This window comes from Astatotilapia calliptera, chromosome 18 (assembly GCF_900246225.1).
Source record: "Astatotilapia calliptera chromosome 18, fAstCal1.2, whole genome shotgun sequence".
NCBI lineage: Eukaryota > Metazoa > Chordata > Actinopteri > Cichliformes > Cichlidae > Astatotilapia > Astatotilapia calliptera.
In genome coordinates this window covers 33,216,527-33,231,129 of record NC_039319.1, presented here as the reverse complement: position 1 = coordinate 33,231,129, position 14,603 = coordinate 33,216,527, and the positions used below count along the sequence as shown (strand labels likewise).

General features: G+C 42.3%; 1 protein-coding gene across 1 annotated transcript in view; it reads left to right on the top strand.

Annotated features, from left to right (window-relative positions):
* Positions 1 to 14,603, top strand: part of LOC113011196 (microtubule-associated protein 4-like) — a 137,195-nt gene that overhangs the window by 109,328 nt on the left and 13,264 nt on the right. The window contains 2 exon segments of the mRNA XM_026150630.1: positions 439 to 695; positions 9,133 to 9,192. Coding sequence (XP_026006415.1) covers positions 439 to 695; positions 9,133 to 9,192 — 317 coding nt within the window.

Here is a 14,603-nt window from a genome sequence, read left to right as displayed (position 1 = left end):
ATCAAAGCAGGGACCAGCATGGTAACACAAAATTCTGGGCCCAAACGTGGGAGAAGGTTACCACCAAAATTTCAGATGCAGCCCGAAAATTTTGTCCTCCATGATTTTATTCAAACACTGGCAGAAGTGTCACAACACTGGTAGAACTGGGGTAATATAGAGTAATAAGTATGTTAGATTAAATAATTAAGCGACATATTTTATTGTATAAGCATTAAATGTAATAGAGAGAAAACCCCAACAATCAGACAAACCCTGTGAGCAAGCACTTGGCAACAGTAGGAAGGAAAAACAATGCATACTTTCATAAAAAGTAAATGACATAGTGGTAGGCTTTTACATTTTCACAAATTTTACTATATTATACTAGAATATAAATTATTATACTATTATAGTGATATATAAATTATACTTATTATAATTTCTGTTTCTCTGTAGCCCGTCCTCGCCCAGCCTCAACCGCCGCTCCTGCTACCCCGGCTGCTTCCACCAATGGAGAATCCAGTGCCACTCACCGCCGTCGGGTCATCACCAAACCCCCTGTGCCCAAGCAGACTCCCCTGGATAAGAAACCAGCTGTTCCCCGTGCTCCCCGCACCCCCCGACCCATCAATGCTCCAACACCAGATCTAAAGAACGTCCGTTCCAAGATTGGTTCTATTGACAACATCAAGTACCAGCCTGGTGGAGGAAAGGTAAGACAAAGAGACAGCACAAGAGAGTACTATGAATAATTCAGGACAGTGATGTACCTGTCAAGATTCATGAATGAATGCTTTTCTTGTAACAGCGAATGATTTGGCGATGGGTGGTTTGTACTTTAAATAGCGCATGTGTGTTATACAGCATAATAACATGAATTAATTCCTTTACTCTGGGATTGAGATTGGATGTCAGAATATATTTAATTTAACCTCTGCATATTTCATAGTTAATTTACAGTTTTTCTTTTTAATTCCTGGTCATTCTGAAACAGATAACATTTTTTAAATAGATAAAAGTAGTGTTGAAAAATGCTGAATTCAAAGTATTTCAAGTGTTTTACCTTAACTGTATAATAGGTCCTGGTACAAACTCTCAGAACAGCACTGCAAATCTTTCTCGCAGTAGAAGTGGATTTCCTGAAACATTGTAAATGTGTTCCTGGATCCTCATAATTCTGTACAAACAATGTCAGTGCCTGGAGTGCAGAAACGATCAGATGACTACATGCTCTGACTCTGCGGAATACACTGGATTCAGTTATATTTGCAGTGCCGTACAGCAGTGCCGTTGGCACGGTGCAGCTATGGTTAGACCTACAGTAGAGAAGAACACTAGTAATCAATCAATCAATTAAAGCTTTATTCGCCACATGCAGGTTGCCCTGCAGTGAAATGGGACCCCCCCCCCACCCCCACCCACCCCACCCCCGACCTTACACACACAACACAGACATTACATGGGGATACAAGTCAGACATCGGTAGCGTTACAGAAAAACACTGAATATACTACAGTGGGAAAGTACGAGAGGAAAAAAAAGAGACCTCTACTCATGCTCTGCCTCCATGGTAGGACAGCATGAGAACAGGAAACAAAAAAACTCCTCTGCACAAAAAGCACATAAATGTCCACAGTACAACTTTGTGAAAGACATGACAAGCCACAGGATTGGGTGGGGGGTGAGGAGTAATCCGAAGCGAACACAGCAGCCGCCCTGCACAGCGTTACCATTCCAGCGCGGCACACAGACCCGCCGTGTTCCCCCGCAGGAAACAAGCATCGAAGGATGAGTGTGTGTGTGTGTGCGTGTCCATAGTTCAGCTGAGACAGTGTCCTTCGCCCTGCCAGGCTAAGTAAACAGTCTACCAGCCAACCCAGGTGGCCTTGCATGGAATGGGAAGGAACAGACTCAACACAGTGGTTATCAGGGTGTTTTTGTTCGCCTCCGGCCTTGAGCCCACAGCTGGCGCCGAAGGGGTAGCCACATCATAATGGCGATTTTTCTTTTAGAAACAACTCATGAGAATTTCAAGCTGTTTTTAACACTCCGACACTGGTCTCTCAATCTCCCATTGGATAGCTGCGAGTTTCTCCATGATGTTATTTACCTTCAATTCTGTGGTCTTTTCAGTCTTTTGCTCACAGAGCAGATTCTGAGACCTCACGACCCGCGTGTAATCCAGAGGTGTTGTTCCGAGTGGATTCTTCCCTGATGTAATCCAATATACGCTCAGAGGTGTTATTCTGAGCCTTCACTGCAGCCGTTAGCGCCTCCAAGCTCTTAACCATGCTGCCTTCAGTGAGCCCTTTCTGAGAAGCCGCACCTCGTCCCATCGTTTCAATCCCAGTGGGCAGCCTTGGGGGAGTTTGAACAGCCCGTTCCGCTTTCTTAATTTTCCAGCCAGGGCCAAGCCAGCTCCGATCAGCAAGAACCCTGTTATCATGGTTCCGAATAGGTAGATATCTTCAGCATCTTCGATCGACAGTCCCGCCAGGCACACGATCCTGCATGTCTGCCACCCGTCCATCGTGTATCCGGCAGGGAAAGTCCCTCCAGGGCACTCGGGCTCTCACGAGCCCAGACTTGTCGTTGAGAAAAGGGTGTCAATAGCATTCAGAGACCAGGTGATCAAATCCATAATTCTCTTTAGGTTTTAGAAACAGACTGTGAGAGTGTGTTCCAGGAAAGTGAAAAAAGCACGAGACAAGACAAGGACATAAGAAGCTAAGCAGGGAAGATAAGGGAGAGGAGAAAAGTGCGACCGCTGAGAGCCAAACGAGAAGAGAGTAAGAGAGAAAAGCAATCCTCACATGAGCTACTGAGTGTATATAATTTGACACCATTTGAAATAACAATAACTCAGAAACATGTCACTTCTGCACTGTGGGCATTTTAAAGGGCGTGTACATGTTAACTGAGAAAATAGCAACTTTACAACTCTATATTCGTTTTCCAGCGTCCTTCTAACATCAATCTTTTAACATATTCCTCTTTCTGAAATATCCAGTTTTTAACAGCATCTTGCTGCAATGCAAATGTTCTGACAGATGATGTTCTATCTCAGAATGACATACAGAACAGGAAGCATGCATGCTACCTGTATTCCACCACCCTAAAGTTACCCAGCATGTCATGACATGGATCAGAGACATGACTGTGTTGTCCGTCTCCCTTCAATGTTATGTGACAGCAGTGGCGGCTCCTGAAAAAAATCTCAGGGGGGGCAATTTTTATGATATCGACTAAAATGACCCATTTAATGAGTACATCAAACAACACAATTTTAATTTAAATTTAAAATGAACAACCATATTCTGGCCATTTGTATAGATTTGTAAAAATGAACATGAACAGATTTTTTTTTTTTTTTTGAATGAATGAAAAATAACTATTGAAAACAACAACTGTAAACTGATTGGGGGGGTGGGCTAAATGCGTCCCCGCATTGCTAGCTCAAAAGCACCACAAAACTTAATACAATCGATGATTTTAGATAAAATATGACGGTTTTTATCTACCTCTTCGTTGTGCCTTCTTAAAGCAATCCGATGTCCATCATCTAGCTGCGCCGCTATGCTAGTTTTCCCTAGCACAGCTAGCTTTACACTGTTGTCCATATGAACTCGTGAGCTTTCATGTTTCTTGATTCGTTCGGAGAGGTGCTTTAAGTCGGTTTGTCCAGATTGTGTCCACGTCAAATCACACTTGTCACTTTTGAACAGTATGCACGGGAAACAAAAAAGTGCATTAGCTGTTCCACAGCCTGTCAGCCACGACTTGCGCTGGAACCAACTCCGACAAAAAGTCCTGTTGTATGCTTTTGACTTCTCCTTCGTTGCCTGGGTTAGTTGAATTTCGGGCTTGTCAGGTCCCAACTCTTTAACTTGCAGTTTTTCTGCCATTGTCCTTCTGGCAAAAGGGTAGGTTAGAAGCGATCTAACCGAATTTGGGGGAGGCTGTGCCTCAACCGTTAACAATACCGCTGCCATCGTCTCTCTCTGACCTTATAGCTCACTTAGGCTACTGACTGAGGTAAAATTCTAGAACAGCAAATCTTCGCGCGTTTTCTGCAGGGGCGCAATTTTAAGCGCCCCCAAACCATTTAATTCAGCGACGCTGATAGGTCAAATATTTATTATTTTCCCCTGGCAACCATTTAATGATAGGCTATTTCGCTGCATATCAAGGGCGCTTTGACGAGCGCCCCAGAAGAAGAAAAACACCGTTTGTTGGTTGAACTTTAATGAGTCAGCTGGTGAAAATGTTAAAATACGCCTGGCTGTATATGGGCACACACATAGTAAAACTATCATTGATGAATTTTTTAAAAATATATATTTTTACTCCTCCACATTTGGGGGGGCGGAGCCCGAGCGCCCCCTATGGGCCAGCCGCCACTGTGTGACAGTGTGTCTAGAGGAAGGGGTGTGCCGTCGCTTTCAATCACAGGCATCATCCTCTCTCTGTCTGCCCTGCCATGTGAAATAATGTGTCCACTCTATCCATTATATCTTCTCTATTGTCCGTCAGAGAGTGGTTTTGCCTCAGAACAATATTGTGCTGAGAAAGTAGCCATTTTGGAAAATGTTCAGGGATTTTTTTCTTTCTTGTTGGGAGTTATTGAGAAGTTTGACGTCTCTCTCAGACGTTTTGAGCTTACTAAAGCTCGAGCTGGAGATCAATTGGATAGGCTTGGAAAACAGAAGCAGGGAAATGGCTAATATGTGTTTTTTTACTTGTGAATGTTTTCTGTTTATGCACAGATAGTAGAAAACATGGACGTGGCTTCCAAATATGAAAAAAACAAAAAAAGCTAATGGGGAAGTGCCTCACGCTGTGTACGTAAAGTGCTCTCTATCTGAGGGCCAGCGGACGGTGATTTGCTGTCTGTTTACAGGTTAACAGGCTCGTTCACTTGTTTTGGTTCATACTGAATAAAAAATTAAGTCACTTTTATAAAACTTGGTCATATCATGATTCAAAATCGAGAATTATGTTTATTATAAAATCACAAGCTAATTGGCTAATAACTTGTCATTAACAAATGAGTGTTTCGCACCTACAGCTCCTGGGGCCCGTTCTTCGTACGTCGCTTACTACATCCAAGATCAAATGACACATCCAAGATCAAATCATCGCGCTAACCGTGAGCTCGCTAATCCGGTTCCCCGAACACACCTGCTGTTGACGATTACTACAGCTGGACGCAGGAATGTGACATCACTGGGTGTCGTAAAAGGGGCTACGCATCGATAGTAGAAACATTGATCGGCAACCCGCTGATTGGTCGGCGAAAATGTCGAAGGGGCGTGCTCGGTATTTTCCGGCAGCAGAGCAAGAACTCATGAGTGAGGGATTACAGGAGTTTCAGAGTTTAATTAAAACGCAAGAGAACACTGCAAAGGCTGCAAAAGCAAGGAGAGAGGGCTGGCAGAAAGTTGCTGACAAATCAAACTCGTAGGTAATTTAATAATAATAATAATAATGGATTGGATTTATATAGCGCTTTCCAAGGCACCCAAAGCGCTTTACGATACCACTATTCATTCACTCCCACATTCACACACTGGTGGAGGCAGCTACGGTTGTAGCCAGGCTGCCATATCGCGCCATCGGCCTCTCTGGCCAACACCAGTAGGCGGTAGGGTAGATCTATCATATGACACTATATTGTCCAATATCATATGGCATTATATTATATTATAATATGTTATATTATATCCCCTTTCACATTAGAGCCACAACAGGACCCACAAGAACATGGGAACAAGTAAAAGTGGAATACAGGAGTATTCTACAGAATGGTAATATTTATCTCTTAGATTGCTTTGCGTCTCTTGGCAAGGTAATACTGGCCTGTAATACTCTGTTAGTTTGTTCATAACAGCAACCAAGAAAAGGGCAGAGGAAAAAAAGACAGGTGGTGGTCCTGCACCCCCTCGTCAACAAGTTGGTTAAGTAAATAATACCCTCACGGGAATATCGATATCTCTCTATGAGCACACTGTCGCGCTGAGCTAAAGGATCCTGTCTATCCCGCAATATACGCTGAATTCTGAGGACTCTCCTTATCAATCTTGCACCTTCCGCAATGGGTTGGTCGCGTATACGGACAGGACATGGCTGCGACAGGCTTCCCAAATCCACCTTCGCTTTTATAGCCGTGGTCTCTCATCTTGATTACACGAAGTAATTTACAATTACTACTCTGAAATATGAATTACATCTGTAATAATCACACACATGTAATAGAATGTTAATAGTTCATTTCCCTTTTTTAGGAAATGACCTGTATGTATCTGTGTGAAATCAATAAAAGGATCAAGTGCTGCAGGATCAAGTGCTGCATTATCTTTAGTTACATTGATAATATTTATTTATGGTGAAACAGTGGAAAAATATCGCTGTTGCTTTCGTATAAATGAAGCAGACATACCTGCGTGGCCGCGATCTAATCCTGTTTACATAAAGTAAACCTGCTCGGGAGCAGGTTTACGCTTACGGCTCTGTTGCTATGACAGCAAGTCCCGGATGAGCTTCGGGGAACCGACTGATCCAGGATCACGCGAAATCGTCAACAATCTAATCCGGCTAACCTACTTAGCGAGGTACGAAGAACGGGCCCCTGGTGGCATCGTCTTTTGTTTTGCAGCCATGAAAATGGTTGATGTCGCACTAGCTACGTCCGTCGTAGTATTAGCTAAAGAGTAGCAAAATACAGTCAGGCAAATTTACATACGTGCACACACAATGAAATCGGAATAAAATATGTTTATTCTTGAGCTTCAGAGGTTCTGGTAGGGTTGAATGCTAATAACTAAGCTAATGGGTTCAAGCTTTATGTTGATCATTCAGATAATCGGGGCAGGGATAGCTCAGTAGGTAGAGTGGTGGCCCCATGATCGGAAGGTCGGGGGTTCGACTCCACTGAACGGCTACCCTGAGGTACCCCTGAGCAAGGTCCCTACACACTGCTCCCCGGGCGCTGCATTGGTGGCTGCCCACTGCTTCACTGGGTGAATGGGTTAAATGCAGAGAAACTATTTCCCTATGGGGACTAACACGCACACTTTACACTTTTTACTTTACACTGATCAAGAACGTCTACTTTGCAAAATGTTGAATTATATTTAAATGTTCTCACAACTAATAGTTGCATTCCTCATACACTTGTTGACATTTTGTCCACTTGTTTGTATGTTTTTGTGTTTCTCTAGATAGTCAAAGTTAATTTGCGTTCTTTTGCACTAACTACATCGGTTTCATTTCCATGTGTCTGACCTTTTCTGAAATTGCAGATACAAAGTGTCTTTCTGTGCACCAAAATAGGTGCACAATGATTAACAAATATTTATGTTAATATCTTCCTTTCACATCCATTACTTTCTCCTGCCTGGTCATACTGCAGTGTTTGGTTGGGTGTTGTTGTATCCAGCATAGACGTCGCCACTACTCCCATTCAGGGGAACACAATCCATGCACCTTTTCAGCAACACTTAACTTCCACAACCTGTAGCTGTCATGAATCGCCGTGCGGCAGGCAGGAGTAGGACCCAAAATGCAGGACTCACAGGCACGAGGGAATAAACTCAAAAGGCAGCTTTATTGCTGAAGAGGCAGAACATAGGAAATACAAAACTAAACTGGGAAAACTACAAACTAAGAACTCACAGAGATACAGGGAGATCCACACACGGCATGAGGGACGACGTCACACTGAACAGAGGGAGACGCAGACAGAAATACACAGAGGGTTAACGAGGGAAGTGGGAACACACGGGGAACACAGGTGACACTGATAATCATAACGAGACAGGGCGGGGTGAACTGAACACCGACGGGAGAGGTGAAACAGGAAGTACAGGAGGAGAGAGAGCACGAGTAGAACACCAACGTAACAGGCAGGGGAGACACGGAATAAACACGAAAGGGGACGAGGGCTCATAAATACATAGAGGGCACACAGGGGGAAGAGAGAGCACGGGGAGAACTTAGACATAATGGGCAGGGGAAGCATGGGATAAAACATAAGGAGAGACGAGGGCTCACAGATACACAGAGGGGCACACAGGGGGTAAAAGCCATGAAGGGAAAACACTTAGGGAACAACACAACAGGGCAACTCAGAAAACATGGCCTAAGCAAGGAACAAAATACAAACGTACAAGGAAACTAAGAACACTGTGCCAACATGGCCCAGGACCATGACAGTAGCGTTTAGTCATGATTGTATGGCCAATTAAAGTTAGATTACTGTAGAAAAGGAGCTGTTGCTTTCTGTGCAAATAGTTCTGTGAAATTGCCCTGACCTTGTACTTTTCTGTGTGTAACAAAAGAGCAGTTGGAAGGGAAAATATTGCTATGAACTGTACTTAACCGCTCCATTCACTCTTTCAGGCATTGTGTTTCACAGGAGCATCTTCCCTGCTTTTCAAAACACGCTTTTACTCTTTGAAAGCTTCTTTACACAAACACATCGGCGCCCTGCATCGTAATTACTGGCACTGACTCATTCAGTCTTTTGTGATACTAAATTGCTTATGTTTACATTTTCTATTCAGGAGCAGTTTATGTGACTAATAGCCTTTCCCACCTCAGTATTTAGCAATAATATCAGTGCTGTTTATGTGAGCAGTGGTACACTCCAGAAATGTGACATTTGATTTGTTGTTTTCAGACTGTATAAATAAGCCGACACTCTTTTTTTGTGATGGTATTTGATTAGCTTTTGTCACTAACAAAAGAAAAATGTTACTACATTTGTACTAATGTCATGTTTTAAAAAGGCTCCATCTGTTCCAGTTTTCTACCATCTGAATGCACAATACTCCTGATCTTCATGCTAAATTGTCCCAAAAATAAATTCTAACATTTAACCGGTGCCACTACTATCAATTGATTAACCAAATGTGTGGGTGTATGAATAATATTATATAATTATATAATATTATTCATACACCCACACATTTGGTTAATGTATTTGGTTCTTCGGCTTCTTTTTTAAGTAGCTCTAACATCCATTACACTCACACAATTGGTCCAGGCATTTGCATTCTTTTGATCACACCCATGTCGTCCACCTCGTTGTGGTGTAGCATTTGGTTGGTTGGAGGTTGTATTGACCAGGGGTGCTGGTTGTCTCCTCAGGTCTCTTCCACCCCGAACAACAAGACATCAGACCCCTCCACCCCTGCTGCCAAGGCCAGAGTGAGTCCTTGCCATTGACACCTTCACACCCCAGTACATTCACCCTTCTGTATGCATTCATCACAAGCACCACCTGCTCAACATCTCGAACAACACTCCACCTTGCTGTTCATTCCTACATGCACCTGCATATTCTGTCTGTTGATACTAAAGCAGGTTTCATTGTATGGTATATTTGTAAGAGACAAGTATAAAAAACAACAACTCTACGACTAATTTCTAACACCAGTACCTTGATTAATAAGTGTAATTGTTTAAAATCATTATTGGACAATATCATATTATGTCATTATTGCAGTTCTGGACAGGCTCTAACTGCGTTATATAAAGTTTTAAAATCTCAAATTTGCTTGGAGTAAACAGCTCAGTGCAAAGGGAGTCTTGTAGTGTCTGACTCTTTCATGCAGTATATTCAGTGTGTTTATAATATTCTAGTGAAGTCTAAGAACTTGGTATACTATTTTAAAATGTTTAAAAATCCCAATGATTTCTTGGCTTAACTTGGATTGCCTCAATATAGAGGCTTGTAGGTGCTTTAACAACAAATCGTGAATAACCAAGAGGTTATTCAGGTTCAAGAATGAGATAAAAAAAAAAAGAGAAATGGCAACAGAAAAAGGATGAATCTGTATGCAAATGGTAAGCAATGTGCAATTTTATGGCATTATTTTTGTGCCACTATTCTGAGCGCACATAAAAAAAATTGCAGGTGCAAGTGTTGCATTTTGAGGAGAGTAAAGAAAAGCTAAATTTGAGTGAACAAAATTCATTGCTGCGTGCAAAAACTGTATTTCAGTGTTTGCTATTATCCACACACACACACAACAGCAGCCCATCTCGCTCAGTTTTTGCATTTGCGCTTGCTCGCAATGTGTTGCTCGCGCTCTCAACATTTCTGCTCGTGCACGCTCAACTCTTTCTCTACATCGTTATATTTGTGCCACAAAACCAGCCAATCACAGACTTGGATGCAAAAAAAATCTGATTGTCTGTTTTGGTCTCCAACCAGCTCGAAACGAGGCAGCGGCGGAGGAACACAGAGTGGCGGAGTTTGAAATAATACTCTTTCTGGGTCACAAAATAAACTTTTAAGATATTTTCATGTGAGAATGGTGCTGTGTGAACTTCAAATACCTGCTCGATTTATCAAGACATCACATATTTGCAAAAGTGCTCTAACGTTTTCAGAGTTACCCGAGGGCGGCTGCTATTGTGTGTGTGTGTGTGTGTGTGTGTGTGTGTGTGTGTGTGTGTGTGTGTGTGTGTGTGTGTGTGTGTGTGTGTGTGTGTATGGATAATAGCAAACACTGAAATACAGTTTTTGCACGCAGCAACACGCTGCTGTCAGATGCATTCGTCAGCAAATGTGGCTGTGTTGGTCACTCTTGCATGAACAGCCTACCCAAGCTACCCTACCCAATCTGTGAGCGAACCGGTCCAAGATCACTACCTCCAGAGAGCCGTGTGTGGTTCTTCCACATGCTACTGAGCCTCCCCCCGGTTGTTAAATTGATAAATTGTCAGTATGTCTTGTTTTTTCAGACTTCAATCACCCAATCCAATAAACAACACCAAACAAGAGTCAATAGCAGAATAAGCTGTCTGGCTTTGTCAAGTTTTTCATGGGTGTGACACACAACCCAACTGCTGCTCTACCCACAAATGCTTTGTTCTTACAAATGTGACACCATTTAATGGGAAATAAACAGGCTTTCCATTGATATAAGATTTACTGCCAAGAAGCATTGTTAGAAACAAAGAAATAATCAACCAAACACAAATTCACTTACTCTTTGTGCTAAGATTAATCCACTGCAATGAATACAGAACATGGGTAGTATAACAGAGTGTGTACCATTAGCTAGAAAAGCTAGAAGACATGATATGTGTACAAATACAAAATGCAAATTAATCTCACGCATTATCTTTGGCTGAAATTGATGTTGCATTCTTTGAAATGTGGTCTCCTCTCATGGATAAGTGTCACTTGGTTGCCACTTTTTAGCGGTAATTTACTAAAATATTTTCATCATCCTACTTCTTTATCTAGCATAGCATGAGAATCATTAGAAATTAAGGAGACATGATGAACGAGAACCATGCAGCTGCTTGAAATCAATTAGGATATTTATGATGTGCTATCTGTGAGGAATACAAACTGAGGAGTCTGCTGCTTTTTGTCTGTGTGTTTGTGTGTGTTCGTGCTTACGCATTAAGTGTATGTGCACTCACTGCTCAGTGAGTCATCCTTTGCTGGTGCCACCTGCGTCATCATGCCATTTTCATCCTGGAGAAGCAACACTAAGACAAAGACAGAGAGAATGGAGGAAGGCGTCTTAGGCTTGCTGCAGGGCTTTTTTACAATGCAGCGACAGAGCCAATCAAAGTGATATCACACAAACAGGTTGGTGTTAGCTTATATAGAAGCAGGACAGGGTGGCTGCTTTTGATTCTTCATCATCAAAGTGGCTTATCTGCAACATCTTAAAAGCTTTGACTATTTTACCTGAGAAAGTTTTGGACACACTAGTGAGTCCAAAGTCCACAGTCCACAGTCCTTAGGCTGTGAAAAAGATGAAGACATCAAAGGGCAGCCTATTATTTCCATTTCTGGCTCTATATTTTTATTTTGGGAATTTACTAGAATAGCTTTGAATGATTCAAAATTCAAAATAATCCTTCTTTATCATATACTGGACCTTGGTGCAGCCCCTTAGTTTCTCAGCTGTCTGCAAGTGACAGATCATTGAAATTTGCTGTGTCGCCACGGCCATGCTTTTTGACGAAAACTCAAAAACTCCACATTATGACCCAGGTTTGTAGTTGAGACTAACCAAATATGAAGTTGGTCCTACAAAAAAACAAGGAGGAGTTGGCAAAAGTATAACAGCATGAATAATCTCCTGAAATGCCATCTTCAATTCAAAGGGCAAAATTTCATGAGTTTTCAAGCAGATTAAAGGCCTCAAAAAGCCATTAGAAGTGATTACACGTTTCATGCTCCGGCCATAATGATAGTAGTTGGATTAATTCTTATTAAAAGGTAATTAAAAATTAAAGTTTATTTATGAAGGGTATTTTTTCAAGTCAAGTGGCTTTATTGTCATTTCAACCATGTGGTAGTCACAGTGAAACCAGACAGCATTCCTTCAAAATTACGGTGATTTATATAACAGGCAGTCAACACAGGGAGTGCAAAAAAACAGTGCAACACCAGGCAGAACAGAACAATCCCACATAGCAAAATTGGTATGGATCGGATCTGGCCCACACACCGCAAAGAATGATGGCCTTTTGGTGGCCCAGATCTGGTTTGCCAGATGTGGCCCACACATGGACCAGCAGCAGACACACTGGTGGTCCTGTGCCCAGAACAGTTTCAGCTCTGGCCCTAGATGTCAGCCTAATATGTACCTTAATCAAGACATGTAATAACAACATGCGCCAGAATATAATAGTGGAAAAGTAACATGAAGAAACTCTGTTCAGACAATGAATGGATTGATTCTTATATAGCCCTTTTCACTGTCCCAGATTACTGAAAGTGCTCTAAGCAACATGTCACATTAACACACTTTGTCTAAACTGAGTGCTTCCTAACTACATTCATACTCTTGGCATGCAGACTGGAAGAGCCAGGGATCTTACCACTACCCTTCCGATTAGTAGGTGACCGGCTCTACCTCCTGAGCTACAGCCACACAATGGTAAACATGAGTAAACCCTCACTAGGTTTTGGATAAAGTTTACACTCACAAACCTGTCAAACCTGCATTTAAAACGTTGGCTACCACAGCAGTATAGTATTGCAACATGGCATTTGGGTCTTCTAACTAAAACAGGAAAATAGGAACATAACTAGTGCCATCAATGCCAGACCTGGCACACATCTGGTTGACATGCACCAGTCAGTCAGAAGTGCCAGCTTGATGCTGGATCCGGGCCAGACCTGTTTTCTATGAGCCTGGGCCACATAAACCAATCCACAATCGGGCCAGATGTGGCATGCCATCACATAAATGGTGCCATCTATGCCAGGCCCATATCTGGATGACATATGTCTTACCATGCCAGAAGTCAGCCAGCAGTGCCAGCTTGATACCAGATCCGGGCCAGACCTACTTGCTACATGGGATAGAGATACAAGACAGTGCAAACACAACAACAATTTAAACATGCATTTCACTGACAGAAGTTTCACTGACAAATGCAACTGCATGGCAGGATGCTGTAAACGGACCAAACTTCAGTCAGGAGAACAACTGAGATAATCCATCCACAAAACAAGGTTAGTCATTAGTATACTTTTGCATGGGCTGGGCTGTAGTTACATCACAAGGGTTTAAAAACTGAGTTTTAAAATGTACAGTGGTAATAAAAACCGAGAGAGGCCGACAGTGATCCCTAACTGTTTTTAGGGGCTTGTTCAGATTAAACAGAACAAGATACAAATCAATTATAACATGTTAAAAAACATGTTTAGAAGTGACCAAAGTCACATTTTGGCAGGTTGAGTCAAGTTTGCTTTGCTCAAAAATGTCTTTTATCTGCAACATATTACTCAGCCCCAATTCAGAATATAAACCCAGATTGTCCAGATAGGCTTCACACCCAGAGAGACCCGCAAGGTTCAGTTTTAACCAGCCTGATCAAGTTTAGTTTTTCATTGTGCACTGCAAGCCCACTTTACACAATACTCCATCCTAAGCAAAGGGTATCATTCAGGCTTTGTCATGCTGTTCACTTTCTGGAATCAGTACAAATCTGATCTGACTTATTAGATTTCTCACTAAGAGGCAGGAAGAATCCAGGTTACTTAACTCTGAATTGTTTAACCTTCCCTGTATCGGTCAGCACTGGATGGCACTACCACAGGTAGAAGCAAACTTTTCTGGTTGATCACAGGCCTTCTACTGAGGGAGATTCAAGATTCAATGTCACATCAATCGGATCACTGAGCTCTTTGGCCCCACAGTATGGTATGCCTTCAACACATTAATTTTAGGACAGCCTTCTTTTGCAGTTTGAGGTTAGCAATCAGGTAGGTTCTCAGTCATCCAGGTCATGGTAGTCTAAGGAGCTTGGAAGGAAAGTGACTGGACTTCTTAAAGTTTCATGAACCCCCAAAAAGCAAACGGCATCAGATTTAAATTGGATAAGTATAATTGTTTTCTACTTATACCTCAAACCTATGTCTATGGTGTATGGCAAAGACACTGCAATAATTCAGAGAAAACTCTAACATCAGACAACCTGTTATGAGCAAGCACTTGGCAACAGTGGGAAAGAGAAACTCCCCTTTAACAGGAAGAAGCCTCTGGCAGAACCAGGCTCAGGGAGGGGCGGCCATCTGCCGCAGCCAGTTGGGGTGAGAGAAGAAAGACAGGACAAAAGAAATGCTGTGGAAGAGA